Genomic DNA, 25730 nt, shown 5'->3' with positions numbered 1-25730 from the left:
AGCCGAAAGAATGAAACCAGGCGTGGTGTGTGGAATATTCTACATTTGTTCGTTGTGTTGACGAAATCCTTCTGAAAAAAGTCATCGGTAGTCATGCGGTTGTTATTCTTCACTTCCCTCTGGCCCTTTTCTATACCAATGTCACGATGATTCATTAACGAAACGCATTTATTTTAAATTGTTTCATGTTGAGTAAGCAATGCCTGAAACGAAAGTAAGTTTATATAAGTATCGATTCGCTCTTACCACCTGCCCATCCGTTGTGGCCCATCCCTTATGACCACCTGAATAAACTATTATTTACGAGTCACTATAATATAAAAGGGTACTTCATTCGACGGCAGACAGGATGATTTGAGAAACTATTTAGGATTTTGACAGCTTCGACGTCGTTATGCAGTCCTCTTTGGTAAGATCATATTCCATTGATCAGCTGTTGATTTTATATCATTGACAAAGGATTGTTTAAAAAACGGTTTCGGAGAGTATTATCAAGTCATTCATTCATAATGAAGATGTCATACATTGATTCAGGGTACTGATTTGACAGACTGTACTTTGCTTATCCAGGGTATGGGAGCAGTGTCTGGTGATACCGTAGTATTCTTTGATTTGGAGACTACCGGATTAGGTATTGTACAAAATATATACCCTTGTTTTTAAATATTGTTATGTTTAAAGCCTCTATAATAAAACATTGATGTAGTAGATTTACAGTAGACTGAGGGTAATAGCCATTGGTTGGAAAAGTACCCAATTGTCGTCATACTTGAGTAAAAGTAAAGATACTCTAATAATCCATGACTAAAATGACTAAAATTAAAGTTGCTCAGTAAAATAACACTTGAGTAAAAATCTTTAAAGTATTTGGGTTTTAAATACAGTATACTTAAATATCAAAAGTAAATGTAATTGCTGAATGTATAGCTAAGTATCAAAAGTAGAAGTATAAATTATTTAAAAATTCCTTCAGCAAACCAGACGGTACCATTTCCATGATTTAGAAAATATATATGTTTTACGGATAGCCAGGGACACACTCCAACACTCGAGACATAATTTACAAATAAAGCATTTGCTTTAGTGAGTCGGTCAGATCAAAAGCAGTAGAGATGACCAGGGATATTCTCTAGATAAGTGTGTGAATTGGACCATTTTTCAGTCCTGATGAGTAATTTGGGGTGTCAGAGAAATTGTATGGAATTAAAAGTACATTGTTTTCTTTGGGAAGGTAGTGGAGTAAAAGTTGTAAAAATATATATATAAATAGCAAAGTAAAGTGCAGATACCCCAAAAGACAACTTAAGTAGTACTTTAAAGTATTTTTATTTAAGTACTTTACACCACTGGTAATAACTGCTTTGTTGTCGTTGCATTTCCCCTTTTAGTAGTAGACTATACACACAAGGTATTGTAAATGTTAGAGCTAAGAAACCCTGTATACAATTCAGGGACTCTCTTTGGACTACTTTTAAAGCAATGTGTATTTACAGTATATTTGTAACAAAGGTGTACGTGGGAGTTTATAGAGAGACAATTTGATCCCTGCTTTCTCTATTAACGAAAGTGATGTGTGAAACGAGTTCCTGGTGTTGTGCAATATCTACTGGATCACTAGATGGTCCAGGATAGCTGTGTTCTCATATTTATCATCAATAAACCATATTATTTATGAGCCATTCACAATAGAAAAAAAATCAACGTAGCCTTAACAAGCCATTGGAAATAGAGCAACAAGACACATGAGCCTGTGCTGCTATTATGATAAGGTATTATTATGAACTGCACACTATGGGCCCGATTCAGACTTAGAAAATGTACGCCTTTCCTATGCACTTCTCAGTAGCTGGTATTCAGACTTAATTTATGTAGGTGCGTAATGGGGTTTCAGGCGTGGTTCCCTTTGCGTGTGCTGAATAAATGTAATTCAACCGCTGACAACCCTCCCACTTGCTGGCCTTCAGATTTTCATGTGGAGTTTTTATTCAGTAGGGTTTATTTATCTAAAGCCATCCCTTTAAATGTGGTGTACCTTAACTTAGAAATTATATCGACAGACTCATATACTATAAGATATGGAATGGTTCCGAATATTAGGGATCCATTTTTTTTTTTTTATTATTAAAATTTATTTTACCTTTATTTAACTAGGTAAGTAATTTGAGAACTAAATATAATGGTGAATCAAAAATAGAGGTTTGATTCATCCTGAAAGTTGCTATACTCAATTGTTCATCTCTTGAAATATTGGAAGGTGAGAAAAGGGTACAATAGGGGTTGAACAGTAAATCTACCCAAATAATACTCATTCCTCCCTAACCATGGAACTGTGAGGATAACGGTCCTGTACAGTCGTCAGTTATAAATGTATGGAAACTAACACTAAGGAGACAGTTATAAATGTAAGGAAACTAACACTAAAGAGACAGTTATAAATGTATGGAGACTAACACTAAAGAGACAGTTATAAATGGAAGGAAACTAACACTAAGGAGACAGTTATAAATGTATGGAAACTAACACTAAAGAGACAGTTATAAATGTATGGAAACTAACACTAAAGAGACAGTTATAAATGTATGGAAACTAACACTAAAGAGACAGTTATAAATGTAAGGAAACTAACACTAAAGAGACAGTTATAAATGTATGGAAACTAACACTAAGGAGACAGTTATAAATGTAAGGAAACTAACACTAAAGAGACAGTTATAAATGTATGGAGACTAACACTAAAGAGACAGTTATAAATGTATGGAAACTAACACTAAGGAGACAGTTATAAATGTAAGGAAACTAACACTAAAGAGACAGTTATAAATGTATGGAGACTAACACTAAAGAGACAGTTATAAATGGAAGGAAACTAACACTAAGGAGACAGTTATAAATGTAAGGAAACTAACACTAAAGAGACAGTTATAAATGTATGGAGACTAACACTAAAGAGACAGTTATAAATGGAAGGAAACTAACACTAAGGAGACAGTTATAAATGTATGGAAACTAACACTAAAGAGACAGTTATAAATGTATGGAAACTAACACTAAAGAGACAGTTATAAATGTATGGAAACTAACACTAAAGAGACAGTTATAAATGTAAGGAAACTAACACTAAAGAGACAGTTATAAATGTATGGAAACTAACACTAAGGAGACAGTTATAAATGTAAGGAAACTAACACTAAAGAGACAGTTATAAATGTATGGAGACTAACACTAAAGAGACAGTTATAAATGTATGGAAACTAACACTAAGGAGACAGTTATAAATGTAAGGAAACTAACACTAAAGAGACAGTTATAAATGTATGGAGACTAACACTAAAGAGACAGTTATAAATGGAAGGAAACTAACACTAAGGAGACAGTTATAAATGTAAGGAAACTAACACTAAAGAGACAGTTATAAATGTATGGAGACTAACACTAAAGAGACAGTTATAAATGTATGGAAACTAACACTAAGGAGACAGTTATAAATGTAAGGAAACTAACACTAAAGAGACAGTTATAAATGTATGGAGACTAACACTAAAGAGACAGTTATAAATGGAAGGAAACTAACACTAAAGAGACAGTTATAAATGGAAGGAAACTAACACTAAAGAGACAGTTATACATGTATTGAAACTAACACTAAAGAGACAGTTATAAATGGAAGGAAACTAACACTAGTGACAGTTATAAATGGAAGGAAACTAACACTAAAGAGACGGTTATAAATGTATGGAAACTAACACTAAAGAGACAGTTATAAATGTATGGAAACTAACACTAAAGAGACAGTTATAAATGGAAGGAAACTAACACTAAAGAGACAGTTATACATGTATGGAAACTAACACTAAAGAGACGGTTATAAATGTATGGAAACTAACACTAAAGAGACAGTTATAAATGTATGGAAACTAACACTAAAGAGACAGTTATAAATGGAAGGAAACTAACACTAAAGAGACAGTTATAAATGGAAGGAAACTAACACTAAAGAGACAGTTATAAATGTAAGGAAACTAACACTAAAGAGACAGTTATAAATGTAAGGAAACTAACACTAAAGAGACAGTTATAAATGTATGGAAACTAACACTAAAGAGACAGTTATAAATGTAAGGAAACTAACACTAAAGAGACAGTTATAAATGGAAGGAAACTAACACTAAAGAGACAGTTATAAATGTATGGAAACTAACACTAAAGAGACAGTTATAAATGGAAGGAAACTAACACTAAAGAGACAGTTATAAATGTAAGGAAACTAACACTAAAGAGACAGTTATAAATGGAAGGAAACTAACACTAAAGAGACAGTTATAAATGGAAGGAAACTAACACTAAAGAGACAGTTATAAATGTAAGGAAACTAACACTAAAGAGACAGTTATAAATGGAAGGAAACTAACACTAAAGAGACAGTTATAAATGGAAGGAAACTAACACTAAAGAGACAGTTATAAATGGAAGGAAACTAACACTAAAGAGACAGTTATAAATGTATGGAAACTAACACTAAAGAGACAGTTATAAATGTATGGAAACTAACACTAAAGAGACAGTTATAAATGGAAGGAAACTAACACTAAAGAGACAGTTATAAATGTATGGAAACTAACACTAAAGAGACAGTTATAAATGTAAGGAAACTAACACTAAAGAGACAGTTATAAATGGAAGGAAACTAACACTAAAGAGACAGTTATAAATGGAAGGAAACTAACACTAAAGAGACAGTTATAAATGGAAGGAAACTAACACTAAAGAGACAGTTATAAATGGAAGGAAACTAACACTAAAGAGACAGTTATAAATGGAAGGAAACTAACACTAAAGAGACAGTTATAAATGTATGGAAACTAACACTAAAGAGACAGTTATAAATGTATGGAAACTAACACTAAAGAGACAGTTATAAATGGAAGGAAACTAACACTAAAGAGACAGTTATAAATGTATGGAAACTAACACTAAAGAGACAGTTATAAATGGAAGGAAACTAACACTAAAGAGACAGTTATAAATGGAAGGAAACTAACACTAAAGAGACAGTTATAAATGGAAGGAAACTAACACTAAAGAGACAGTTATAAATGTAAGGAAACTAACACTAAAGAGACAGTTATAAATGTATGGAAACTAACACTAAAGAGAGACAGTTATAAATGGTTATAAAGGAAACTAACACTAAAGAGACAGTTATAAATGTATGGAAACTAACACTAAAGAGACAGTTATAAATGTATGGAAACTAACACTAAAGAGACAGTTATAAATGGAAGGAAACTAACACTAAAGAGACAGTTATAAATGGAAGGAAACTAACACTAAAGAGACAGTTATAAATGGAAGGAAACTAACACTAAAGAGACAGTTATAAATGGAAGGAAACTAACACTAAAGAGACAGTTATAAATGTATGGAAACTAACACTAAAGAGACAGTTATAAATGGAAGGAAACTAACACTAAAGAGACAGTTATAAATGTAAGGAAACTAACACTAAAGAGACAGTTATAAATGTATGGAAACTAACACTAAAGAGACAGTTATAAATGTATGGAAACTAACACTAAAGAGACAGTTATAAATGTAAGGAAACTAACACTAAAGAGACAGTTATAAATGGAAGGAAACTAACACTAAAGAGACAGTTATAAATGTATGGAAACTAACACTAAAGAGACAGTTATAAATGTATGGAAACTAACACTAAAGAGACAGTTATAAATGGAAGGAAACTAACACTAAAGAGACAGTTATAAATGGAAGGAAACTAACACTAAAGAGACAGTTATAAATGGAAGGAAACTAACACTAAAGAGACAGTTATAAATGGAAGGAAACTAACACTAAAGAGACAGTTATAAATGGAAGGAAACTAACACTAAAGAGACAGTTATAAATGGAAGGAAACTAACACTAAAGAGACAGTTATAAATGGAAGGAAACTAACACTAAAGAGACAGTTATAAATGGAAGGAAACTAACACTAAAGAGACAGTTATAAATGGAAGGAAACTAACACTAAAGAGACAGTTATAAATGGATGGAAACTAACACTAAAGAGACAGTTATAAATGGAAGGAAACTAACACTAAAGAGACAGTTATAAATGGAAGGAAACTAACACTAAAGAGACAGTTATAAATGGAAGGAAACTAACACTAAAGAGACAGTTATACATGTATTGAAACTAACACTAAAGAGACAGTTATAAATGGAAGGAAACTAACACTAAAGAGACAGTTATAAATGGAAGGAAACTAACACTAAAGAGACAGTTATAAATGGAAGGAAACTAACACTAAAGAGACAGTTATAAATGGAAGGAAACTAACACTAAAGAGACAGTTATAAATGTATGGAAACTAACACTAAAGAGACAGTTATAAATGGAAGGAAACTAACACTAGTGACAGTTATAAATGTATGGAAACTAACACTAAAGAGACAGTTATAAATGTATGGAAACTAACACTAAAGAGACAGTTATAAATGTATGGAAACTAACACTAAAGAGACAGTTAAAATGGAAGGAAACTAACACTAAAGAGACAGTTATAAATGTATGGAAACTAACACTAAAGAGACAGTTATAAATGGAAGGAAACTAACACTAAAGAGACAGTTATAAATGGAAGGAAACTAACACTAAAGAGACAGTTATAAATGTATGGAAACTAACACTAAAGAGACAGTTATAAATGGAAGGAAACTAACACTAAAGAGACAGTTATAAATGTATGGAAACTAACACTAAAGAGACAGTTATAAATGGAAGGAAACTAACACTAAAGAGACAGTTATAAATGGAAGGAAACTAACACTAAAGAGACAGTTATAAATGGAAGGAAACTAACACTAAAGAGACAGTTATAAATGTATGGAAACTAACACTAAAGAGACAGTTATAAATGGAAGGAAACTAACACTAAAGAGACAGTTATAAATGGAAGGAAACTAACACTAAAGAGACAGTTATAAATGGAAGGAAACTAACACTAAAGAGACAGTTATAAATGTATGGAAACTAACACTAAAGAGACAGTTATAAATGGAAGGAAACTAACACTAAAGAGACAGTTATAAATGGATGGAAACTAACACTAAAGAGACAGTTATAAATGTAAGGAAACTAACACTAAAGAGACAGTTATAAAATGGAAGGAAACTAACACTAAAGAGACAGTTATAAATGGAAGGAAACTAACACTAAAGAGACAGTTATAAATGTAAGGAAACTAACACTAAAGAGACAGTTATAAATGTATGGAAACTAACACTAAAGAGACAGTTATAAATGGAAGGAAACTAACACTAAAGAGACAGTTATAAATGTAAGGAAACTAACACTAAAGAGACAGTTATAAATGTATGGAAACTAACACTAAAGAGACAGTTATAAATGGAAGGAAACTAACACTAAAGAGACAGTTATAAATGGAAGGAGACTAACACTAAAGAGACAGTTATAAATGTATGGAAACTAACACTAAAGAGACAGTTATAAATGGAAGGAAACTAACACTAAAGAGGCAGTTATAAATGTATGGAAACTAACACTAAAGAGACAGTTATAAATGTAAGGAAACTAACACTAAAGAGACAGTTATAAATGTATGGAAACTAACACTAAAGAGACAGTTATAAATGGAAGGAAACTAACACTAAAGAGACAGTTATAAATGGAAGGAAACTAACACTAAAGAGACAGTTATAAATGGAAGGAAACTAACACTAAAGAGACAGTTATAAATGGAAGGAAACTAACACTAAAGAGACAGTTATAAATGGAAGGAAACTAACACTAAAGAGACAGTTATAAATGTATGGAAACTAACACTAAAGAGACAGTTATAAATGGAAGGAAACTAACACTAAAGAGGCAGTTATAAATGGAAGGAAACTAACACTAAAGAGACAGTTATAAATGGAAGGAAACTAACACTAAAGAGACAGTTATAAATGGAAGGAAACTAACACTAAAGAGACAGTTATAAATGGAAGGAAACTAACACTAAAGAGACAGTTATAAATGGAAGGAAACTAACACTAAAGAGACAGTTATAAATGGAAGGAAACTAACACTAAAGAGACAGTTATAAATGGAAGGAAACTAACACTAAAGAGACAGTTATAAATGGAAGGAAACTAACACTAAAGAGACAGTTATAAATGGAAGGAAACTAACACTAAAGAGACAGTTATAAATGGAAGGAAACTAACACTAGTGACAGTTATATATGTAAGGAGACTAACACTAAAGAGACAGTTATAAATGTATGGAAACTAACACTAGTGAAAATTATAAATGTATGGAAACTAACACTAAAGAGACAGTTATAAATGTATGGAAACTAACACTAGTGAAAATTATAAATGTATGGAAACTAACACTAAAGAGACAGTTGTAAATGTATGGAAACTAACACTAAAGACAGTTATAAATGTATGGAAACTAACACTAAAGAGACAGTTGTAAATGTATGGAAACTAACACTAAAGAGACAGTTATAAATCTATGGAAACTAACACTAAAGAGACAGTTATAAATGTAAGGAAACTAACACTAAAGAGACAGTTATAAATGTATGGAAACTAACACTAAAGAGACAGTTGTAAATGTATGGAAACTAACACTAAAGAGACAGTTATAAATCTATGGAAACTAACACTAGTGACAGTTATACATGTAAGGAAACTAACACTAAAGAGACCGTTATAAATGTATGGAAACTAACACTAGTGACAGTTATAAATGTATGGAAACTAACACTAAAGACAGTTATAAATGTAAGGAAACTAAAACTAAAGAGACAGTTATAAATGTATGGGAACTAACACTAGTGACAGTTATAAATGTACGGTATGTATAGTGGCTAATATTTAGCATGATACAAATTGAAAAAAAAAAAATACTGGGAAAAGTCCAGACAATTATACTGAACCAAAATATAAATGCAACATGTCAACATGTAAAGTGTTGCAAGGATCTGTACACAATTCCTGGAAACTAAAAATGTCCCAGTTCTTCCATGACCTGAATACTCACCAGCATGTTTGAGATGCTCAGGATCGACGTGTACGACAGCGTGTTCCAGTTCTCGCCATTGAAGTGGAGTGGGACAACATTCCACAGGCCACAATCAACAGCCTGATCAACTCTAAGCAAAGGAGATGTGTGGTACTGCATGAGGCAAATGGTCACACCGGATACTGACTGGTTTTCTGATCCACACCCCTTCCTTTTTTGTTAGGTATCTGTGACCAACGGATGCATATCTGTATTCCCAGTCATGTGAAATCCATAGATTAGGGCCTAATGAATGTATTTCAATGGACCGATTTCCTTACGAACTGTAATTCAGTAAAATTGTCCTGTTCATATTTTTGTTTCCATGTAAAACATTCTAGAAATCATAAAACAACTCTGTAGGTTTGGCGCTGTACTGTCATGGCTACAGAAGCCGATAGCGTGGATCTCAACATTTTATCCTTATGAGGCCAGAATTTCATAAACGTCACTGTGGAAAAGGCGATATGTTGATATGCTTCTGTTTGCTGCCATATGACTGGTTTCACATTTTGTTTCCAGCGATCATACGGCTATATTTCCAATCCCCTTATCCAAACGGCTTAATCATTCACCTTGCTCTTATCAATAGCTCTTATCAATTAGTCAATTACAGTGCATGGATAATGCTGTTATTTCTATTGGGGGACAAAAAGGAAAGTAGATGTTCTTTCACTTGGAACAGACAGGTTGCTCGACTTTATTCATCGTGCGTAAAGGTGGTGGAATTACGAAGTAGGTCAGATTACGGTGTATCTGTGGACACTCCTCCGCCACGACCTTCATTCATTTGATCTCCACGCCAAACGAATAGCGGGTGAATAGCATCATCTCATGCTTAAAGTTCATGGTCAGAAATAAGTGTAGGGAAAAAAGTGCATAAAAGGAATGATGATCCATTTACCTGCGATTTAACTCAACCCCCCCCTATTAGTAAACAGGTCAACCCCCCCTATTAGTAAACAGGTCAACCCCCCCTATTAGTAAACAGGTCAACCCCCCTATTAGTAAACAGGTCAACCCCCCTATTAGTAAACAGGTCAACCCCCCTATTAGTAAACAGGTCAACCCCCCTATTAGTAAACAGGTCAACTCCCCCTATTAGTAAACAGGTCAACCCCCCTATTAGTAAACAGGTCACCCCCCCCCCTATTAGTAAACAGGTCAACCCCCCCTATTAGTAAACAGGTCAACTCCCCCTATTAGTAAACAGGTCAACCCCCCTATTAGTAAACAGGTCAACTCCCCCCATTAGTAAACAGGTCAACCCCCCATTAGTAAACAGGTCAACCCCCCTATTAGTAAACAGGTCAACCCCCCTATTAGTAAACAGGTCAACTCCCCCTATTAGTAAACAGGTCAACCCCCCTATTAGTAAACAGGTCAACCCCCCTATTAGTAAACAGGTCAACCCCCCTATTAGTAAACAGGTCAACCCCCCTATTAGTAAACAGGTCAACCCCCCTATTAGTAAACAGGTCAACCCCCCTATTAGTAAACAGGTCAACCCCCCTATTAGTAAACAGGTCAACCCCCCTATTAGTAAACAGGTCAACCCCCCTATTAGTAAACAGGTCAACCCCCCTATTAGTAAACAGGTCAACCCCCCCTATTAGTAAACAGGTCAACCCCCTATTAGTAAACAGGTCCCCCCCTATTAGTAAACAGGTCAACCCCCCTATTAGTAAACAGGTCAACCCCCTATTAGTAAACAGGTCAAGGTCCCCCCTATTAGTAAACAGGTCAACCCCCCTATTAGTAAACAGGTCAACCCCCCTATTAGTAAACAGGTCAACCCCCCTATTAGTAAACAGGTCAACCCCCCTATTAGTAAACAGGTCAACCCCCCTATTAGTAAACAGGTCAACCCCCCTATTAGTAAACAGGTCAACTCCCCCTATTAGTAAACAGGTCAACCCCCCTATTAGTAAACAGGTCAACCCCCCTATTAGTAAACAGGTCAACCCCCCTATTAGTAAACAGGTCAACCCCCCCCCCCCCTATTAGTAAACAGGTCAACCCCCCTATTAGTAAACAGGTCAACCCCCCTATTAGTAAACAGGTCAACCCCCCTATTAGTAAACAGGTCAACCCCCCTATTAGTAAACAGGTCAACCCCCCTATTAGTAAAAACAGGTAAACAGGTCCCCCTATTAGTAAACAGGTCAACCCCCCTATTAGTAAACAGGTCAACCCCCCTATTAGTAAACAGGTCAACTCCCCCTATTAGTAAACAGGTCAACCCCCTATTAGTAAACAGGTCAACCCCCCTATTAGTAAACAGGTCAACTCCCCCTATTAGTAAACAGGTCAACTCCCCCTATTAGTAAACAGGTCAACTCCCCCTATTAGTAAACAGGTCAACCCCCCTATTAGTAAACAGGTCAACCCCCCTATTAGTAAACAGGTCAACTCCCCCTATTAGTAAACAGGTCAACCCCCCTATTAGTAAACAGGTCAACCCCCCCATTAGTAAACAGGTCAACCCCCCTATTAGTAAACAGGTCAACCCCCCTATTAGTAAACAGGTCAACCCCCCTATTAGTAAACAGGTCCCCCCCCATTAGTAAACAGGTCAACCCCCCCATTAGTAAACAGGTCAACCCCCCTATTAGTAAACAGGTCAACCCCCCTATTAGTAAACAGGTCAACCCCCCCTATTAGTAAACAGGTCAACCCCCCTATTAGTAAACAGGTCAACCCCCCTATTAGTAAACAGGTCAACCCCCCTATTAGTAAACAGGTCAACCCCCCCCCTATTAGTAAACAGGTCAACCCCCCCCCCCATTAGTAAACAGGTCAACCCCCCCCCCCTATTAGTAAACAGGTCAACCCCCCTATTAGTAAACAGGTCAACCCCCCTATTAGTAAACAGGTCAAGCCCCCTATTAGTAAACAGGTCAACCCCCCTATTAGTAAACAGGTCAACCCCCCTATTAGTAAACAGGTCAACCCCCCTATTAGTAAACAGGTCAACCCCCCTATTAGTAAACAGGTCAACCCCCCTATTAGTAAACAGGTCAGGTCCCCCCCCTATTAGTAAACAGGTCAACTCCCCCTATTAGTAAACAGGTCAACCCCCCTATTAGTAAACAGGTCAACAGGTCCCCCTATTAGTAAACAGGTCAACCCCCCTATTAGTAAACAGGTCAACCCCCCTATTAGTAAACAGGTCAACTCCCCCTATTAGTAAACAGGTCAACCCCCCTATTAGTAAACAGGTCAACCCCCCTATTAGTAAACAGGTCAACCCCCTATTAGTAAACAGGTCAACCCCCCTATTAGTAAACAGGTCAACTCCCCCTATTAGTAAACAGGTCAACCCCCCTATTAGTAAACAGGTCAACCCCCCTATTAGTAAACAGGTCAACTCCCCCTATTAGTAAACAGGTCAACCCCCCTATTAGTAAACAGGTCAACCCCCCTATTAGTAAACAGGTCAACTCCCCCTATTAGTAAACAGGTCAACTCCCCCTATTAGTAAACAGGTCAACTCCCCCTATTAGTAAACAGGTCAACCCCCCTATTAGTAAACAGGTCAACCCCCCTATTAGTAAACAGGTCAACTCCCCCCTATTAGTAAACAGGTCAACCCCCCTATTAGTAAACAGGTCAACCCCCCTATTAGTAAACAGGTCAACAGGTCCCCCTATTAGTAAACAGGTCAACCCCCCTATTAGTAAACAGGTCAACCCCCCCCCCCCTATTAGTAAACAGGTCAACTCCCCCTATTAGTAAACAGGTCAACAGTTCCCCCCCTATTAGTAAACAGGTCAACCCCCCTATTAGTAAACAGGTCAACTCCCCCTATTAGTAAACAGGTCAACCCCCCTATTAGTAAACAGGTCAACCCCCCCCCATTAGTAAACAGGTCAACCCCCCTATTAGTAAACAGGTCAACCCCCCTATTAGTAAACAGGTCAACCCCCCATTAGTAAACAGGTCAACCCCCCATTAGTAAACAGGTCAACCCCCCTATTAGTAAACAGGTCAACCCCCCTATTAGTAAACAGGTCAACCCCCCTATTAGTAAACAGGTCAACTCCCCCCCCCCATTAGTAAACAGGTCAACCCCCCTATTAGTAAACAGGTCCCCCCCATTAGTAAACAGGTCAACCCCCCTATTAGTAAACAGGTCAACCCCCCTATTAGTAAACAGGTCAACCCCCCTATTAGTAAACAGGTCAACCCCCCTATTAGTAAACAGGTCAACCCCCTATTAGTAAACAGGTCAACCCCCCTATTAGTAAACAGGTCAACCCCCCCCCTATATTAGTAAACAGGTCAACAGGTCCCCCTATTAGTAAACAGGTCAACCCCCCCCCTATTAGTAAACAGGTCAACTCCCCCTATTAGTAAACAGGTCAACCCCCTATTAGTAAACAGGTCAACCCCCCCCCTATTAGTAAACAGGTCAACTCCCCCTATTAGTAAACAGGTCAACCCCCCTATTAGTAAACAGGTCAACCCCCCCCTATTAGTAAACAGGTCAACCCCCCTATTAGTAAACAGGTCAACCCCCCTATTAGTAAACAGGTCAACCCCCCTATTAGTAAACAGGTCAACAGGTCCCCCCTATTAGTAAACAGGTCAACCCCCCTATTAGTAAACAGGTCAACAGGTCCCCCCCCTATTAGTAAACAGGTCAACTCCCCCTATTAGTAAACAGGTCAACCCCCCTATTAGTAAACAGGTCAACCCCCCTATTAGTAAACAGGTCAACCCCCCTATTAGTAAACAGGTCAACCCCCCCCATTAGTAAACAGGTCAACCCCCCATTAGTAAACAGGTCAACCCCCCTATTAGTAAACAGGTCACCCCCCTATTAGTAAACAGGTCAACCCCCCTATTAGTAAACAGGTCAACCCCCCCCCCATTAGTAAACAGGTCAACCCCCCATTAGTAAACAGGTCAACCCCCCTATTAGTAAACAGGTCAACCCCCCTATTAGTAAACAGGTCAACCCCCCTATTAGTAAACAGGTCACCCCCCTATTAGTAAACCCCCTATTAGTAAACAGGTCAACCCCCCTATTAGTAGACAGGTCAACAGGTCCCCCCTATTAGTAAACAGGTCAACCCCCCTATTAGTAAACAGGTCAACCCCCCTATTAGTAAACAGGTCAACTCCCCCCTATTAGTAAACAGGTCAACCCCCCTATTAGTAAACAGGTCCCCCTATTAGTAAACAGGTCAACCCCCCTATTAGTAAACAGGTCAACTCCCCCTATTAGTAAACAGGTCAACCCCCCTATTAGTAAACAGGTCAACCCCCCTATTAGTAAACAGGTCAACTCCCCCCTATTAGTAAACAGGTCACCCCCCTATTAGTAAACAGGTCAACCCCCCTATTAGTAAACCCCCCATTAGTAAACAGGTCAACCCCCCTATTAGTAAACAGGTCAACCTCCCCCTATTAGTAAACAGGTCCCCCCCCTATTAGTAAACAGGTCAACCCCCCTATTAGTAGACAGGTCAACCCCCCTATTAGTAAACAGGTCAACCCCCCTATTAGTAAACAGGTGCTGCATTACTCATAAATGTTTTTACACAGAACCAAAACGTCTTCTACAGGGACAGCCGAGGCACACTTTGTTTTAGTTAGCACCTTTGTTCATATTTTACATGTGAATCCAGCCTTGCCACAATACTGGCAAGTATTAAACCTACTTACCAATAACCCTAACCCCTCCTGACCTTAACCCAACTGCGAATAGAGTTATGACGGAATCTCCATCTACCTCCATAGACACATCCATGTGTGACATCATCCAGCTGTCGGCCATCAGCGGGGAGAGGGCATTCAACGTGTACGCTGTTCCTCGTTGCCCCATGACGGACGAGGCCTCCAGGATCACAGGGTTCACCGTCAGGGACCACCGGACCCTGCTCCTACACGGTCGACGGGTGGACACCATCCACCTCAGGGAGGTCCTCACCTCCTTCATCTCCTTCCTCCGCTCCTTCCACAAGCCCCTGCTGGCGGCCCACAATGCCCGGCGCTTCGACTGCCCCGTGCTGGCCAGGGCTCTGAGGGAATGCTTCCTGACCGACGAGTTCCAGGAAGTAGTGTCTGGTTTCCTAGATACTTTCAGGATTAGTAAGGAGATGTTTCCATCCAAACTGGCCAAGTACTCTCAGGAGTACATGGTGAAGGTGTTCCTCAATAAGACGTACGATGCTCACAACGCCTTGGAGGATGTCAAGGCCCTGCAGGAGCTCTATCAAAAATGGAGTCCCAGACAGGAACTGGTGCGCCGTCACACCTTCCCCCTGTAACATGCCTCTAACCCATACACTAGAAGGGTTTTCTGATTGAGGGAAGCATCTGTAATATATATATATGTAATATATATATATATATATATATATATATATATAAAATAATATTTTATTACACATGCAGGTTTTTTCAGTGTTTTCACACTGTATTTCTACAGTTACTTGTTTCTGATCGAGGGAAGCATCTGTAAAAAAACAAACATATGATAATATTTTATTACTCTTAGGTTATTTGTGTGCCCTGGTCTTTCCTGTGCATATAGAACTTTTGTGGATGATCTTGTCCACAGTATAAAAATAAGACAATGTAACTGTAAGTATTGTCATGCACAATTTTAGCAAACAATAATCATGTGCACCATGTGTGTGTAAAAAAAAAAATGTTTTTAAACATGCTTTATAAAATTGTTATTTGAAAATGGTTAATTAATTAAAGTCTGAAACAGGTTTAGGATTTTTGTTGTCTTCTTGGTTGCAATGTGAACTTATATGAAGAAATGGGCCTACCTTGGAGAAACTACTGACTATTAAGTTGGACAGGAACCGGGGATAAAATCTAAACAAATCTGTCAAACCTGATGGATTCTGTGCTTCTCAATAACATTAATAATGCTATATGAGAAACTCAGGGAAACGTTTTGGTTGGACAACTAATTTCAGGTCGAGAGGGGTCAACTGGTTCCTTCAGAAATGCCCACTTGTCCTTTTTATGGTTCCTTTCGAAACGCCGACTCCGTTCGACACCCCTGCGTTTCCTGAGAGACGAACTATCAGTAAGTGGAAGCATAGACACCCTGAGGGAAGACTGCTCTGAGAGATGACGTCAAACTTCGGATACATGCTGTAGTAGCATAGAGGAAGAGACGAAGAGAGAGGTTTTACTAGGTCCACTAAAATAAGGAATTTTTGTATGGAGGTCAATGAGAGTGTTGAATTTTGATCAACAAAAAATGCAATTGCTAATTTGCTACTGTATGTGATGCCTAGAAGTTTCGTAATTGTATTTATTTTCGGTAATATCAATTACCCAAACAAAGACTTTCTTTAAAAACGTATACTTTGTCATAAGACTTTATATGGACAAATAAAACTCATAGAATAAAAAGGAAAGTTTAACATCTTCCTAAATCTGAGGCTGGTTTTAACCTTTTCAGATTTGGAATTGTATCAACTCACCAGCCAAGGCGTTTACTTGCAACATATAGTTAAATACACTGAAGAGGAACAATGGGTACATATTGAAGATACTCTCATCCCCAAAATCTTCTTATGTGTATATTTTCAAGGGAAAAGCTAAGAACATTAACAACTTGATAGTTAAGAACACTATAACAATATGGAAGAAAATGAAACATATTCTCCATGAACCAATATCACACAACTTTATGGAACAAACCTAGGATCGCTTTTCAGAATTCACAGATACATTGGTCTACATGGAAAACTATAAAGGCATAGAAACTGTAAATGACTTGGTAACAGGAAATACATTTATTTCAATGACAGAATTAAAAAGCACTTTTGAATTGATACAATGCAATTTAAAAGTTTCATATCACAGAAATTCTGATTGAAATCTTTTGGACATCAGAGAAACCTTGAGGGAATCTTATTTGAGTCAGAAAAGGATGATCATATGATAGGTAAGATATACAAAACCTTGCAGAGTGCCAATCCAACTGACAATCTCTTAGAAACAAAATATAAACTATTGGAACCAAGACCTTAAAACAACGTATGTTTAAAACAACGAATGTTGAAGTATAACTAAAGAAATTACAGTTAACTAAAATGTATGCTTAATCCAGTATAAACGAATGTATAGAATTTATTATTCTCAAGACAAAATTCACCACTGACAATGACTCATTCCCAAAGAGCCATGCTTTCTGGGAATGCTATGAAGTCCAAAAGTGATGGACGGAGCTGGAAAGTTGGCTGTCAGAAGTATTAGAATGTAAAACCTACTTTTAATCGGTCTGTCTGCATATTTCAAGACATGGCATATGGGGTTGTAGTGAGATACCCAATGGACTGGACGATTCTCTTCTCATCACTCATCTTGAAAAAAAACGTATACTAAAAACGTGGGAGTAAATCACTCCGGCACCATTAACACAATGGAAAAATAAAATGATCTATTATTGAAATATTGTAATAGCATGTGTGACCAAGAAAAACAAATTGGTACAATTTAAGGCCATGTGGCAAACAATAATGCAGGCACTGTGGATGGGGGTGTGGCCAGGCACTGTGGATGGGGGTGTGGCCGGGCACTGTGGATGGAGGTGTGGCCAGACACTGGGGATGGGGGTGTGGCCAGGCACTGGGGATGGGGGTGTGGCCAGGCACTGGGGATGGAGGTGTGGCCAGGCACTGGGGATGGGGGTGTGGCCAGGCACTGTGGATGGGGGTGTGGCCAGGCACTGTGGATGGAGGTGTGGCCAGACACTGGGGATGGAGGTATGGCCAGGCACTGGGGATGGGGGTGTGGCCAGGCACTGGGGATGGAGGTGTGGCCAGGCACTGGGAATGAAGGTGTGGCCAGGCACTGGGGATGGAGGTGTGGCCAGGCACTGGGGATGGAGGTGTGGCCAGGCACTGGGGATGGAGGTGTGGCCAGGCAATGGGGATGGAGGTATGAGAATGCGAGTCTGGGCAGATGAGATGGAGTCATTATTTGTAAGTCTGTCTGTAAATTGTTGTTCGTATGTGTAACTGGTTTGGGGGAATTATTTTTTTAATATATTTTTTTATTTAAAAAGTAATTTCGTAATGGTTAGGTTGTTATGAATGCACTGATATAAGTGGGTGTAAGTGGCATTTCGGCAATTTTGATAAAAGCACCAACTTATATTGTTAAATAAAGGTTAAATAAAAATTATTGAAAATATATATACCGGAGTTGTGCCTGGATATAACCTGTTTTAGCATGGACATTGCCATTGAGGGACTACACCATGTTAAAGTAGTCAACTGGTGGAGATTCCTATGAGTTTGGAGCAATAATCCAATGAAGAAGAAAATGTACAACTTTAAAATGGAGATAGCTTCAATGGCGCTTCCCATGCTGTCAAAGACAATATAATGGCACAGATACAAAAGGGAGTCCTCTATCTCTATGGTCTGTTGTTCACACACTTATATCTTCCCCAACATTGGCTAGAATGGTCCCACCTGATTATCGCTTCCTCCCGCATGCCTTCCATCTTTGAGGGCATGTATTTCCATTGTTAGAGTGGTCACTTGAGAAAGTAGAAACCTTCCATCATCCCAGAGAAGAGTCCCCTAAGCACACTGGTCCTGGGGCTCTGTTCACAAACACACCCCACAGACACCCAGGGCAGAAACACAATTAGACCCAACCAAATCCTGAGAAAACAAAAAGATAATTTACTTGACACATTGAAAAGAATTTGCAAAAAAACAGAGCAAACTAGAAAGCTATTTGGCCCAAAACAGGGAGTACACAGTGGCAGAATACCTGGCCACTGTGACTGACCCAAATTTAAGGAAAGCTTTGACTATGTACAGACTCAGTGGACATAGCCTTGCTATTGAGAAAGGCCGCCGTAGGCAGACATGGCTCTCAAAAGAAGACAGGCTATGTGCACACTGCCCACAAAATGAGGTGGAAACTGAGCTGCACTTCCTAACCTCCTGCCAAATGTATGACCATATTAGAGAGACATATTTCCCTCAGATTACACAGATCCACAAATAATTCATGTTTATTTATTTTCCCTTTTATACTTTAACTATTTGCACATCATTACAACACTGTACATATACATAAGATGGCATTTTAAAAATCTTTATTATTTTGGAACTTCTGTGAGTGTAATATGTACTGTTAACTTTTTATTGTTTATTTCACCTTTGTTTATCTATTTCACTTGCTTTGCCAATGTAAACACATGTTTCCCATGTCAATAAAGCCCCTTGAATTGAAAGGTGTCTGCAGAAGGGAAAAACCTAGATGTCCATGTCAAATAAAATCAAACTTTATTTGTCACATGCGCCGAATACAAGTGTAGACTTTACCGTGAAATGTTTACTTACAAACCCTTGACCAACAGTGCAGTTCAAGAAGAGTTAAGAAAATAATTACCAAATAGACTAAAATAAAAAGTAATAATAAAAAGTAACACAATAAGAATAACGAGGCTATATACAGGGGGCACCGGTACCAAGTCAGTGTACAGGGGTACAGGTTAGTTTAGGTCATTTGTACATGTAGGTAGGAGTGAAGTGACTATTCATAGATAATAAACAGTGAGTAGCAGCAGTGTACAAAAGGGGGGGGGGTGTACATTTTCCGGTGGCGATTTTATTAATTGTGTTGTGGAAGAGATTATCTCATGTGTTGTAAAAGTGAAAAGAATGTGAAGTGTTGCAATTGTGGTTGGAACCATGAAGCAACGTTTTTTGGCATGTCTGACTAGGGCTCCCTGCCATCCAGGACCTCTATACCAGGCGGTGTCAGAGAAAGGCCCTATAAATTGTCCGTCTCCAGCCACCCAAGCCATAGACTGTTCTCGTTGCTACAGCACGGCAAGTGGCAAAGGTGCACCAAGTCTGGAACCAACATGACCCTGAACAGATTCTACCCCCAAGCCATAAAGACTGCTAAATAGTTTGTTAAATAGTTCACCAAATGGCAACCCAGATTTTCTGCATTGACTCATCACATACACTGCTGCTACTGTTTACTATCAGTCGTTTTTCCCTAGTTATATGTACATATTTACCTCAATTACCTAGTACCACTTGTATCGACTCGGTACACATACCTCTTGTATTTAGCCAAGTTATCGTTACTCATTGTGTATCTTTTATTTTTTTATTTCACCTTTATTTAACCAGGTAGGCTAGTTGAGAACAAGTTCTCATTTGCAACTGCGACCTGGCCAAGATAAAGCATAGCAGTGTGAACAGACAACACAGAGTTACACATGGAGTAAACAATTAACAAGTCAATAACACAGTAGAAAAAAAGGGGTCTATATACATTGTGTGCAAAAGGCATGAGGAGGTAGGCGAATAATTACAATTTTGCAGATTAACACTGGAGTGATAAATGATCAGATGGTCATGTACAGGTAGAGATACTGGTGTGTAAAAGAGCAGAAAAGTAAATAAATAAAAACAGTATGGGGATGAGGTAGGTGAAAATGGGTGGGCTATTTACCAATAGACTATGTACAGCTGCAGCGATCGGTTAGCTGCTCAGATAGCACATGTTTGAAGTTGGTGAGGGAGATAAAAGTCTCCAACTTCAGGGATTTTTGCAATTTGTTCCAGTCACAGGCAGCAGAGTACTGGAACGAAAGGCGGCCAAATGAGGTGTTGGCTTTAGGGATGATCAGTGAGATACACCTGCTGGAGCGCGTGCTACGGATGGGTGTTGCCATCGTGACCAGTGAACTGAGATAAGGCGGAGCTTTACCGAGCATGGACTTGTAGATGACCTGGAGCCAGTGGATCTGGCGACGAATATGTAGCGAGGGCCAGCCGACTAGAGCATACAAGTCGCAGTGGTGGGTGGTATAAGGTGCTTTAGTGACAAAACGGATGACACTGTGATAAACTGCATCCAGTTTGCTGAGTAGAGTGTTGGAAGCAATTTTGTAGATGACATCGCCGAAGTCGAGGATCGGTAGGATAGTCAGTTTTACTAGGGTAAGTTTAGCGGCGTGAGTGAAGGAGGCTTTGTTGCGGAATAGAAAGCCGACTCTTGATTTGATTTTCGATTGGAGATGTTTGATATGAGTCTGGAAGGAGAGTTTACAGTCTAGCCAGACACCTAGGTACTTATAGATGTCCACATATTCAAGGTCGGAACCATCCAGGGTGGTGATGCTCGTCGGGCATGCGGGTGCAGGCAGCGATCGGTTGAAAAGCATGCATTTGGTTTTACTAGCGTTTAAGAGCAGTTGGAGGCCACGGAAGGAGTGTTGTATGACATTGAAGCTCGTTTGGAGGTTAGATAGCACAGTGTCCAAGGACGGGCCGGAAGTATATAGAATGGTGTCGTCTGCGTAGAGGTGGATCAGGGAATCGCCCGCAGCAAGAGCATCATTGATATATACAGAGAAAAGAGTATCTATTAATGCATTCATTATTACTTGTTTTACTTTTCTGTTATTTCTCTCATTTCTTTCTCCCTGCATTGTTGGGAAGGGACGGAAGTAAGCATTTCACTGTTAGTCCACACCTTTTGTCTACAAAACATGTGACGAATAATATTGTATTTTATTTTTACCTTGTATTTTCAACCCCTTCCAGTTGGTGGCGGCAATACACCTTTTTTGGGATGTAGTTCGCCATGAAACGCACAAGAAGAAAAAGCGGAAGAAGACGTCGTCACAGTAAGAACAATGGTTTGTCATACACATCTTTGATATTGTCGTCTTTCTAGAGTTTCCTCCATCATTGTACTAGCGTTTGTGCTCTTTCCCAAGGTTTGGGAAGCTGAATAGTCCCAAATAGAAAAGTAAGAATCCAAGCAAATTAGAGAATTGATTTGGTCTAGTGATATTTGTTGTTTCATTGTCTTGTCTCTTGTTTGCTCTTTATAACTTAATTCACGGCGCATCTATAGTAAATCGTCAGCTTGAGCTCTGCATTTTCACAACATTTTTCTCTTTTGATTTATAGACGTGATGAGAGCTAATGGAAAATGACAACAATCGCCTCGTTGTGGCTACCAGCCCTGGCCGAAGTTTGGTTTTCTTTGACTTGGAGACAACAGGACTTGGTCAGTCACTCGATATTCTTGCAACATTACTGCAGCCTGTCGTGTTGTTGATACATTGTAGCAGTTTGGTTGCGGTCTCTACTTTTGCAACAGTGTATGAAGAACCAACGTTGGCGCGATGTTTATACACTTTCAATCAAAGACAACGTTTATGTTTTTTTCATAATCATTCAATATAATCATGTAGGGCAGGTGATATTAATTTCCCATAGTGGTTTTGATCAGTCTGTCTTAGTTCTGGGGACCAACAACAGACCTGTTAAACATGCACGCATTTTGCGTACCAACTACGCAGTTCTCTGTCCATGTACGCAGGTACGAGACCCGAGTATTTTCTATATATATATTTTGTACATTTTAATTAATAAATACACGGAGTAAATCTAACATCCCGATTCTCGAGCTGCAACACACAGATATGGGCGTAGTTTTGTCAACGGACATGGATATTAATACATAATTATTCGACGGAGCTACCCAGTGTCTTCCCCTCGTTGTTAATGCAGCCAGTCAGTAAAGCTATGTCAGACGACGAGAGTGAGGAAATAGGCAGAGCAGTAACTCCGAACCCCCCCCCCCCAACCCCCCAAAAAAAGCAGAATACACGCGCCTCAGAAGTTCCTTCCTCGATACCAGAAGTGGTCATGCTTGACGCAATCCAAGCTATCATATCATGCATTTTATATTTTGTGCAAGTATGATGACGTCAGTCATCAAGGAAGCTCAGGTAAGTGCTTATAAATAAGGATGCTAAATGATTTGATCCTAAGAAATATTGGATACTATTACTATTGCCCATATTACTTAGTGATTTGAATAAATGGATCATGTAAAATGAATACAGCCATGGCCATGTTATTTTCCCACTCAATGTATTGTACAATGTGGTTCCTCTTTCACTTTTAGATTGTAGACATCATGTGGATGGGAAATGGCATCAGAAGCTACTGGCAGCTACAGCATCAACCCCAGTTATAGCAACCTTTTCCCACCAAGTCAGGGATTTGACTTATTTAATTTTTATTTAACTAGGCAAGCCAGTTAAGAACACATTCTTATTTACAACGATGGCCTAGGAACAGTGGGTTAACTGCCTTGTTCCCCCCGAGACTCCACCGGGCTCCCCCGAGCCTCCACCGGGCTCCCTTGAGCCCGGATCCCTCACCTGGCTCCCCCGAGCCCCCACCGGGCTCCCCCGAGCCCGGATCCCTCACATGGCTCCCCCGAGCCTCTGGAAGCAAAGTCATGCCATCCTCCATCAAATGTGGACCTACTGACAAAACCTTCGACCTTTCGGCTGTGATGCTGGAGATATTGGTCATATTCCACAGCAATGCAGACTGTGAAGAAGGTTTCAATGATTGCCAGAGGAACTGTTTGTCATAGAGAAGTCTACCCTGATGCTTCTCTGCGTAAGGCTAAATCTGCTAGCTACCAGGCAAATCTGTCTAGGAAATGGAAGATTTGTTCTCACCACTGTTTCCTGTCGTAGCCTTTTCCTTTTTATTATGGATAGCATGCTGATTTGATACTGATGCTCTGCTCAAACATTTGTTCTTATCATATCAGAGTTTAAAAATAAATATTGTGGCTTAGACATTTTGTACCTAAACAAATAACTTGTTATTATTTGTTTTCAACCCCTATTCGGCACGTGCTATGCCTGCGAGTTGAATCTCCTATTGCCGTGCATCTGGTACTCTATAAAGTTGGACAAGGTTGGCAGGTCTGCAACAGGCTTTTGTCTCAGGCAGCCCAGAACTAACACAGATAAAATCAAAGAATATCACTGATTTGAATTCACCTTGAATCAGGTGTGTAGATCTGTAGTGGAAGAAAACCCTTCAACCCCTGTGGGTCTCCAGGACCGGGACTGAAAATCTCTAACCTAATGTTATGTGAACGTCTCAATCATTTCTATCGTGGTCTTGAAAACTGATTTGAGTGTTTGTGATGCTTGTCATTCCAACAGATCAGAGCTGTGAAATCGTTCAGCTGGCTGCAGTAAGTGGGGGTCACTCCCTGAACCTCTACACTGTCCCTCGATGTCGGATACAGAATGGAGCCGCCAAGGTCACAGGCTTCAGAGTCTGGAGGCACAGGCTCTACCACCATCGCTGCCCTGTCCTGACCAACTCCCTCAAAGAAGTCCTAGTCTCCTTCATAGCCTTCTTGCGCATGCTTGACCGCCCAATTGTCGTTGGTCACAATATCCGTCGCTTCGACTGCCCTGTGCTAGCTAGAGGGCTTGATGAGTTTGACCTTAAAGCTGAGTTCCAGTTTGCAGTTTCTGGTTGCTTGGACACGCTCCCGTTGTCGCGAGAGATTCTGAAGGGACGCGGACTCCGGAGTTTTCGTCAGGAAAACCTTGTTCGGATAGTGGTTGGCATCTCCTACGAGGCGCATGATGCCTTGGAGGATGTGCGGGCACTGCAGAGGCTCTATGGTGCCCTCAGGCCCACGCCAGAGCAGGTCCTCAGGCAGAGCTTCACCCTGGACACCATGGCAGAGCCAGCGCCCAAGCAGCCCCCTGCAGCCAAGGCCAAGGGGTCCTGTAGGGCAACAGGTCAGTGGCCCCTGTGGAAGAACTTCAAACAGGAAGTGAAGGTCACAGAGGGACCCAAAGGGGACACTGCCAGGGTGATGCAACTCTTATAATGGATAATGGTTGTAAATGAAACTAAATGGGCATTTTCACATTGTTGTGGAGATTATAAATTACAGACACTCAGTTAAATAATTTAAGGTTCTGACTTTGTGATGGAATGTAATGTGTTTGTGTAATTGTTTTTAAATTCAATATGTTTTCAGAAAATAAAGCTGTTATTTTGTTTTTGTAACACCAACCAGAGATGGGTTAGAACTGTTACCTGTTACCCTCCCAGGGTAATTGTTAGTCATAGCATTTACACAGAGATATCTATCAAACGTCTTAGAATAGGGAATGCTGATTTTATGATCAGGTTTGCCTTCTTAAATCCCTATGAATAATATTACATGGAGATGGGACCTGATCCAAGATCAGCACCACTACTCTGAGATGCTCTCCTTTCCAAATTCTACTTTACCAATAAAGTTATGGGCTTGTTACATTTGTTGAGGAATAAAAGTACATTCAAAAGGCGTGTAGTAGGCTAGAAATGTATCTTTTTTTGAGAAAAGGGGATTGGCAAGATTAGAACCTGTGAACTTCTGGAACCTATCCCACAGCGTTCACTGTGGGGGGGGGGGGGAGGTGCACCACCCTTGTTATTTCACGTATTTAAAGAGACACTATCATACTCACACAGGAGAGAAGCCATATCACTGCTCCCAGTGTGGGAAGAGTTACACGCCCTCTGGTGTCTTAAAGAGACACAAACGTACTCACACAGGAGAGAAGCCATATCACTGCTCCCAGTGGGAATAATTACACGCCCTCTGGTGCCTTAAAGAGACACTAATATACTCACACAGGAGAGAAGCCATATCACTGCTCCCAGTGTGGGAAGAATTTCAGCGTCCAGCATAATTTTAAGAGTCACAAGCTCACTCATACAGGAGAAAAAAATGTATATTTGATCTACTATTTATTAGGTTCCCCAGTAAGCTGCTGCCGAGTCAGTGGCTACTC

The 25730-nt window shown here is 39.3% G+C and overlaps 2 protein-coding genes and 1 long non-coding RNA gene across 6 annotated transcripts; all 3 read left to right on the top strand.

The window, feature by feature from the left end:
- The first annotated feature begins 11 nt into the window (after positions 1–11).
- LOC135556709 (protein PML-like) lies at positions 12–15804 on the top strand. Its single transcript, XM_064990102.1, has 3 exons — positions 12–409; positions 571–631; positions 14825–15804. Exons 1-3 carry the CDS (start codon positions 395–397, stop codon positions 15352–15354), a joined length of 606 nt encoding a protein of 201 aa, XP_064846174.1. The 5' UTR covers positions 12–394; the 3' UTR covers positions 15355–15804.
- A 5866-nt stretch (positions 15805–21670) lies between these two features.
- LOC135556707 (uncharacterized) lies at positions 21671–25240 on the top strand. Of its 4 annotated transcripts, XM_064990100.1 has the most exons (4): positions 21712–21728; positions 21822–21853; positions 22018–22117; positions 24090–25240. In XM_064990100.1, exons 3-4 carry the CDS (start codon positions 22033–22035, stop codon positions 24773–24775), a joined length of 771 nt encoding a protein of 256 aa, XP_064846172.1. In that variant the 5' UTR covers positions 21712–21728; positions 21822–21853; positions 22018–22032; the 3' UTR covers positions 24776–25240. The 4 variants fall into 4 exon arrangements, with proteins under 4 accessions (XP_064846170.1, XP_064846173.1, XP_064846172.1 ...); XM_064990098.1 differs by lacking the exon at positions 21822–21853 and having other exon boundaries at positions 21671–21740; XM_064990101.1 differs by lacking the exon at positions 21822–21853 and having other exon boundaries at positions 21681–21728.
- Positions 22132–23756, top strand: LOC135556708 (uncharacterized). Its single transcript, XR_010458044.1, has 2 exons — positions 22132–22432; positions 23024–23756. It is a non-coding gene; the product is annotated as an uncharacterized LOC135556708 (long non-coding RNA).
- Positions 25241–25730: the final 490 nt, after the last annotated feature.

Source organism: Oncorhynchus masou, chromosome 15, assembly GCF_036934945.1.
Source record: "Oncorhynchus masou masou isolate Uvic2021 chromosome 15, UVic_Omas_1.1, whole genome shotgun sequence".
Taxonomy (NCBI): Eukaryota; Metazoa; Chordata; class Actinopteri; order Salmoniformes; family Salmonidae; genus Oncorhynchus; species Oncorhynchus masou.
Note: the sequence above shows the minus strand (reverse complement) of the source record. Positions and strands in the feature narration are given on the sequence as shown.

What these genes read in the sequence shown, in the direction of transcription:
- LOC135556707 (XM_064990098.1), top strand. Translation starts at nt 22,033, where the DNA reads ATGGAAAATGACAACAATCGCCTCGTTGTGGCTACCAGCCCTGGCCGA. An exon ending in CTTGGAGACAACAGGACTTG is followed by an intron (nt 22,118 to 24,089) that starts GTCAGTCACTCG and finishes TCATTCCAACAG; the next exon opens with ATCAGAGCTGTGAAATCGTT.
- LOC135556709 (XM_064990102.1), top strand. An exon ending in TTTGGAGACTACCGGATTAG is followed by an intron (nt 632 to 14,824) that starts GTATTGTACAAA and finishes CTACCTCCATAG; the next exon opens with ACACATCCATGTGTGACATC.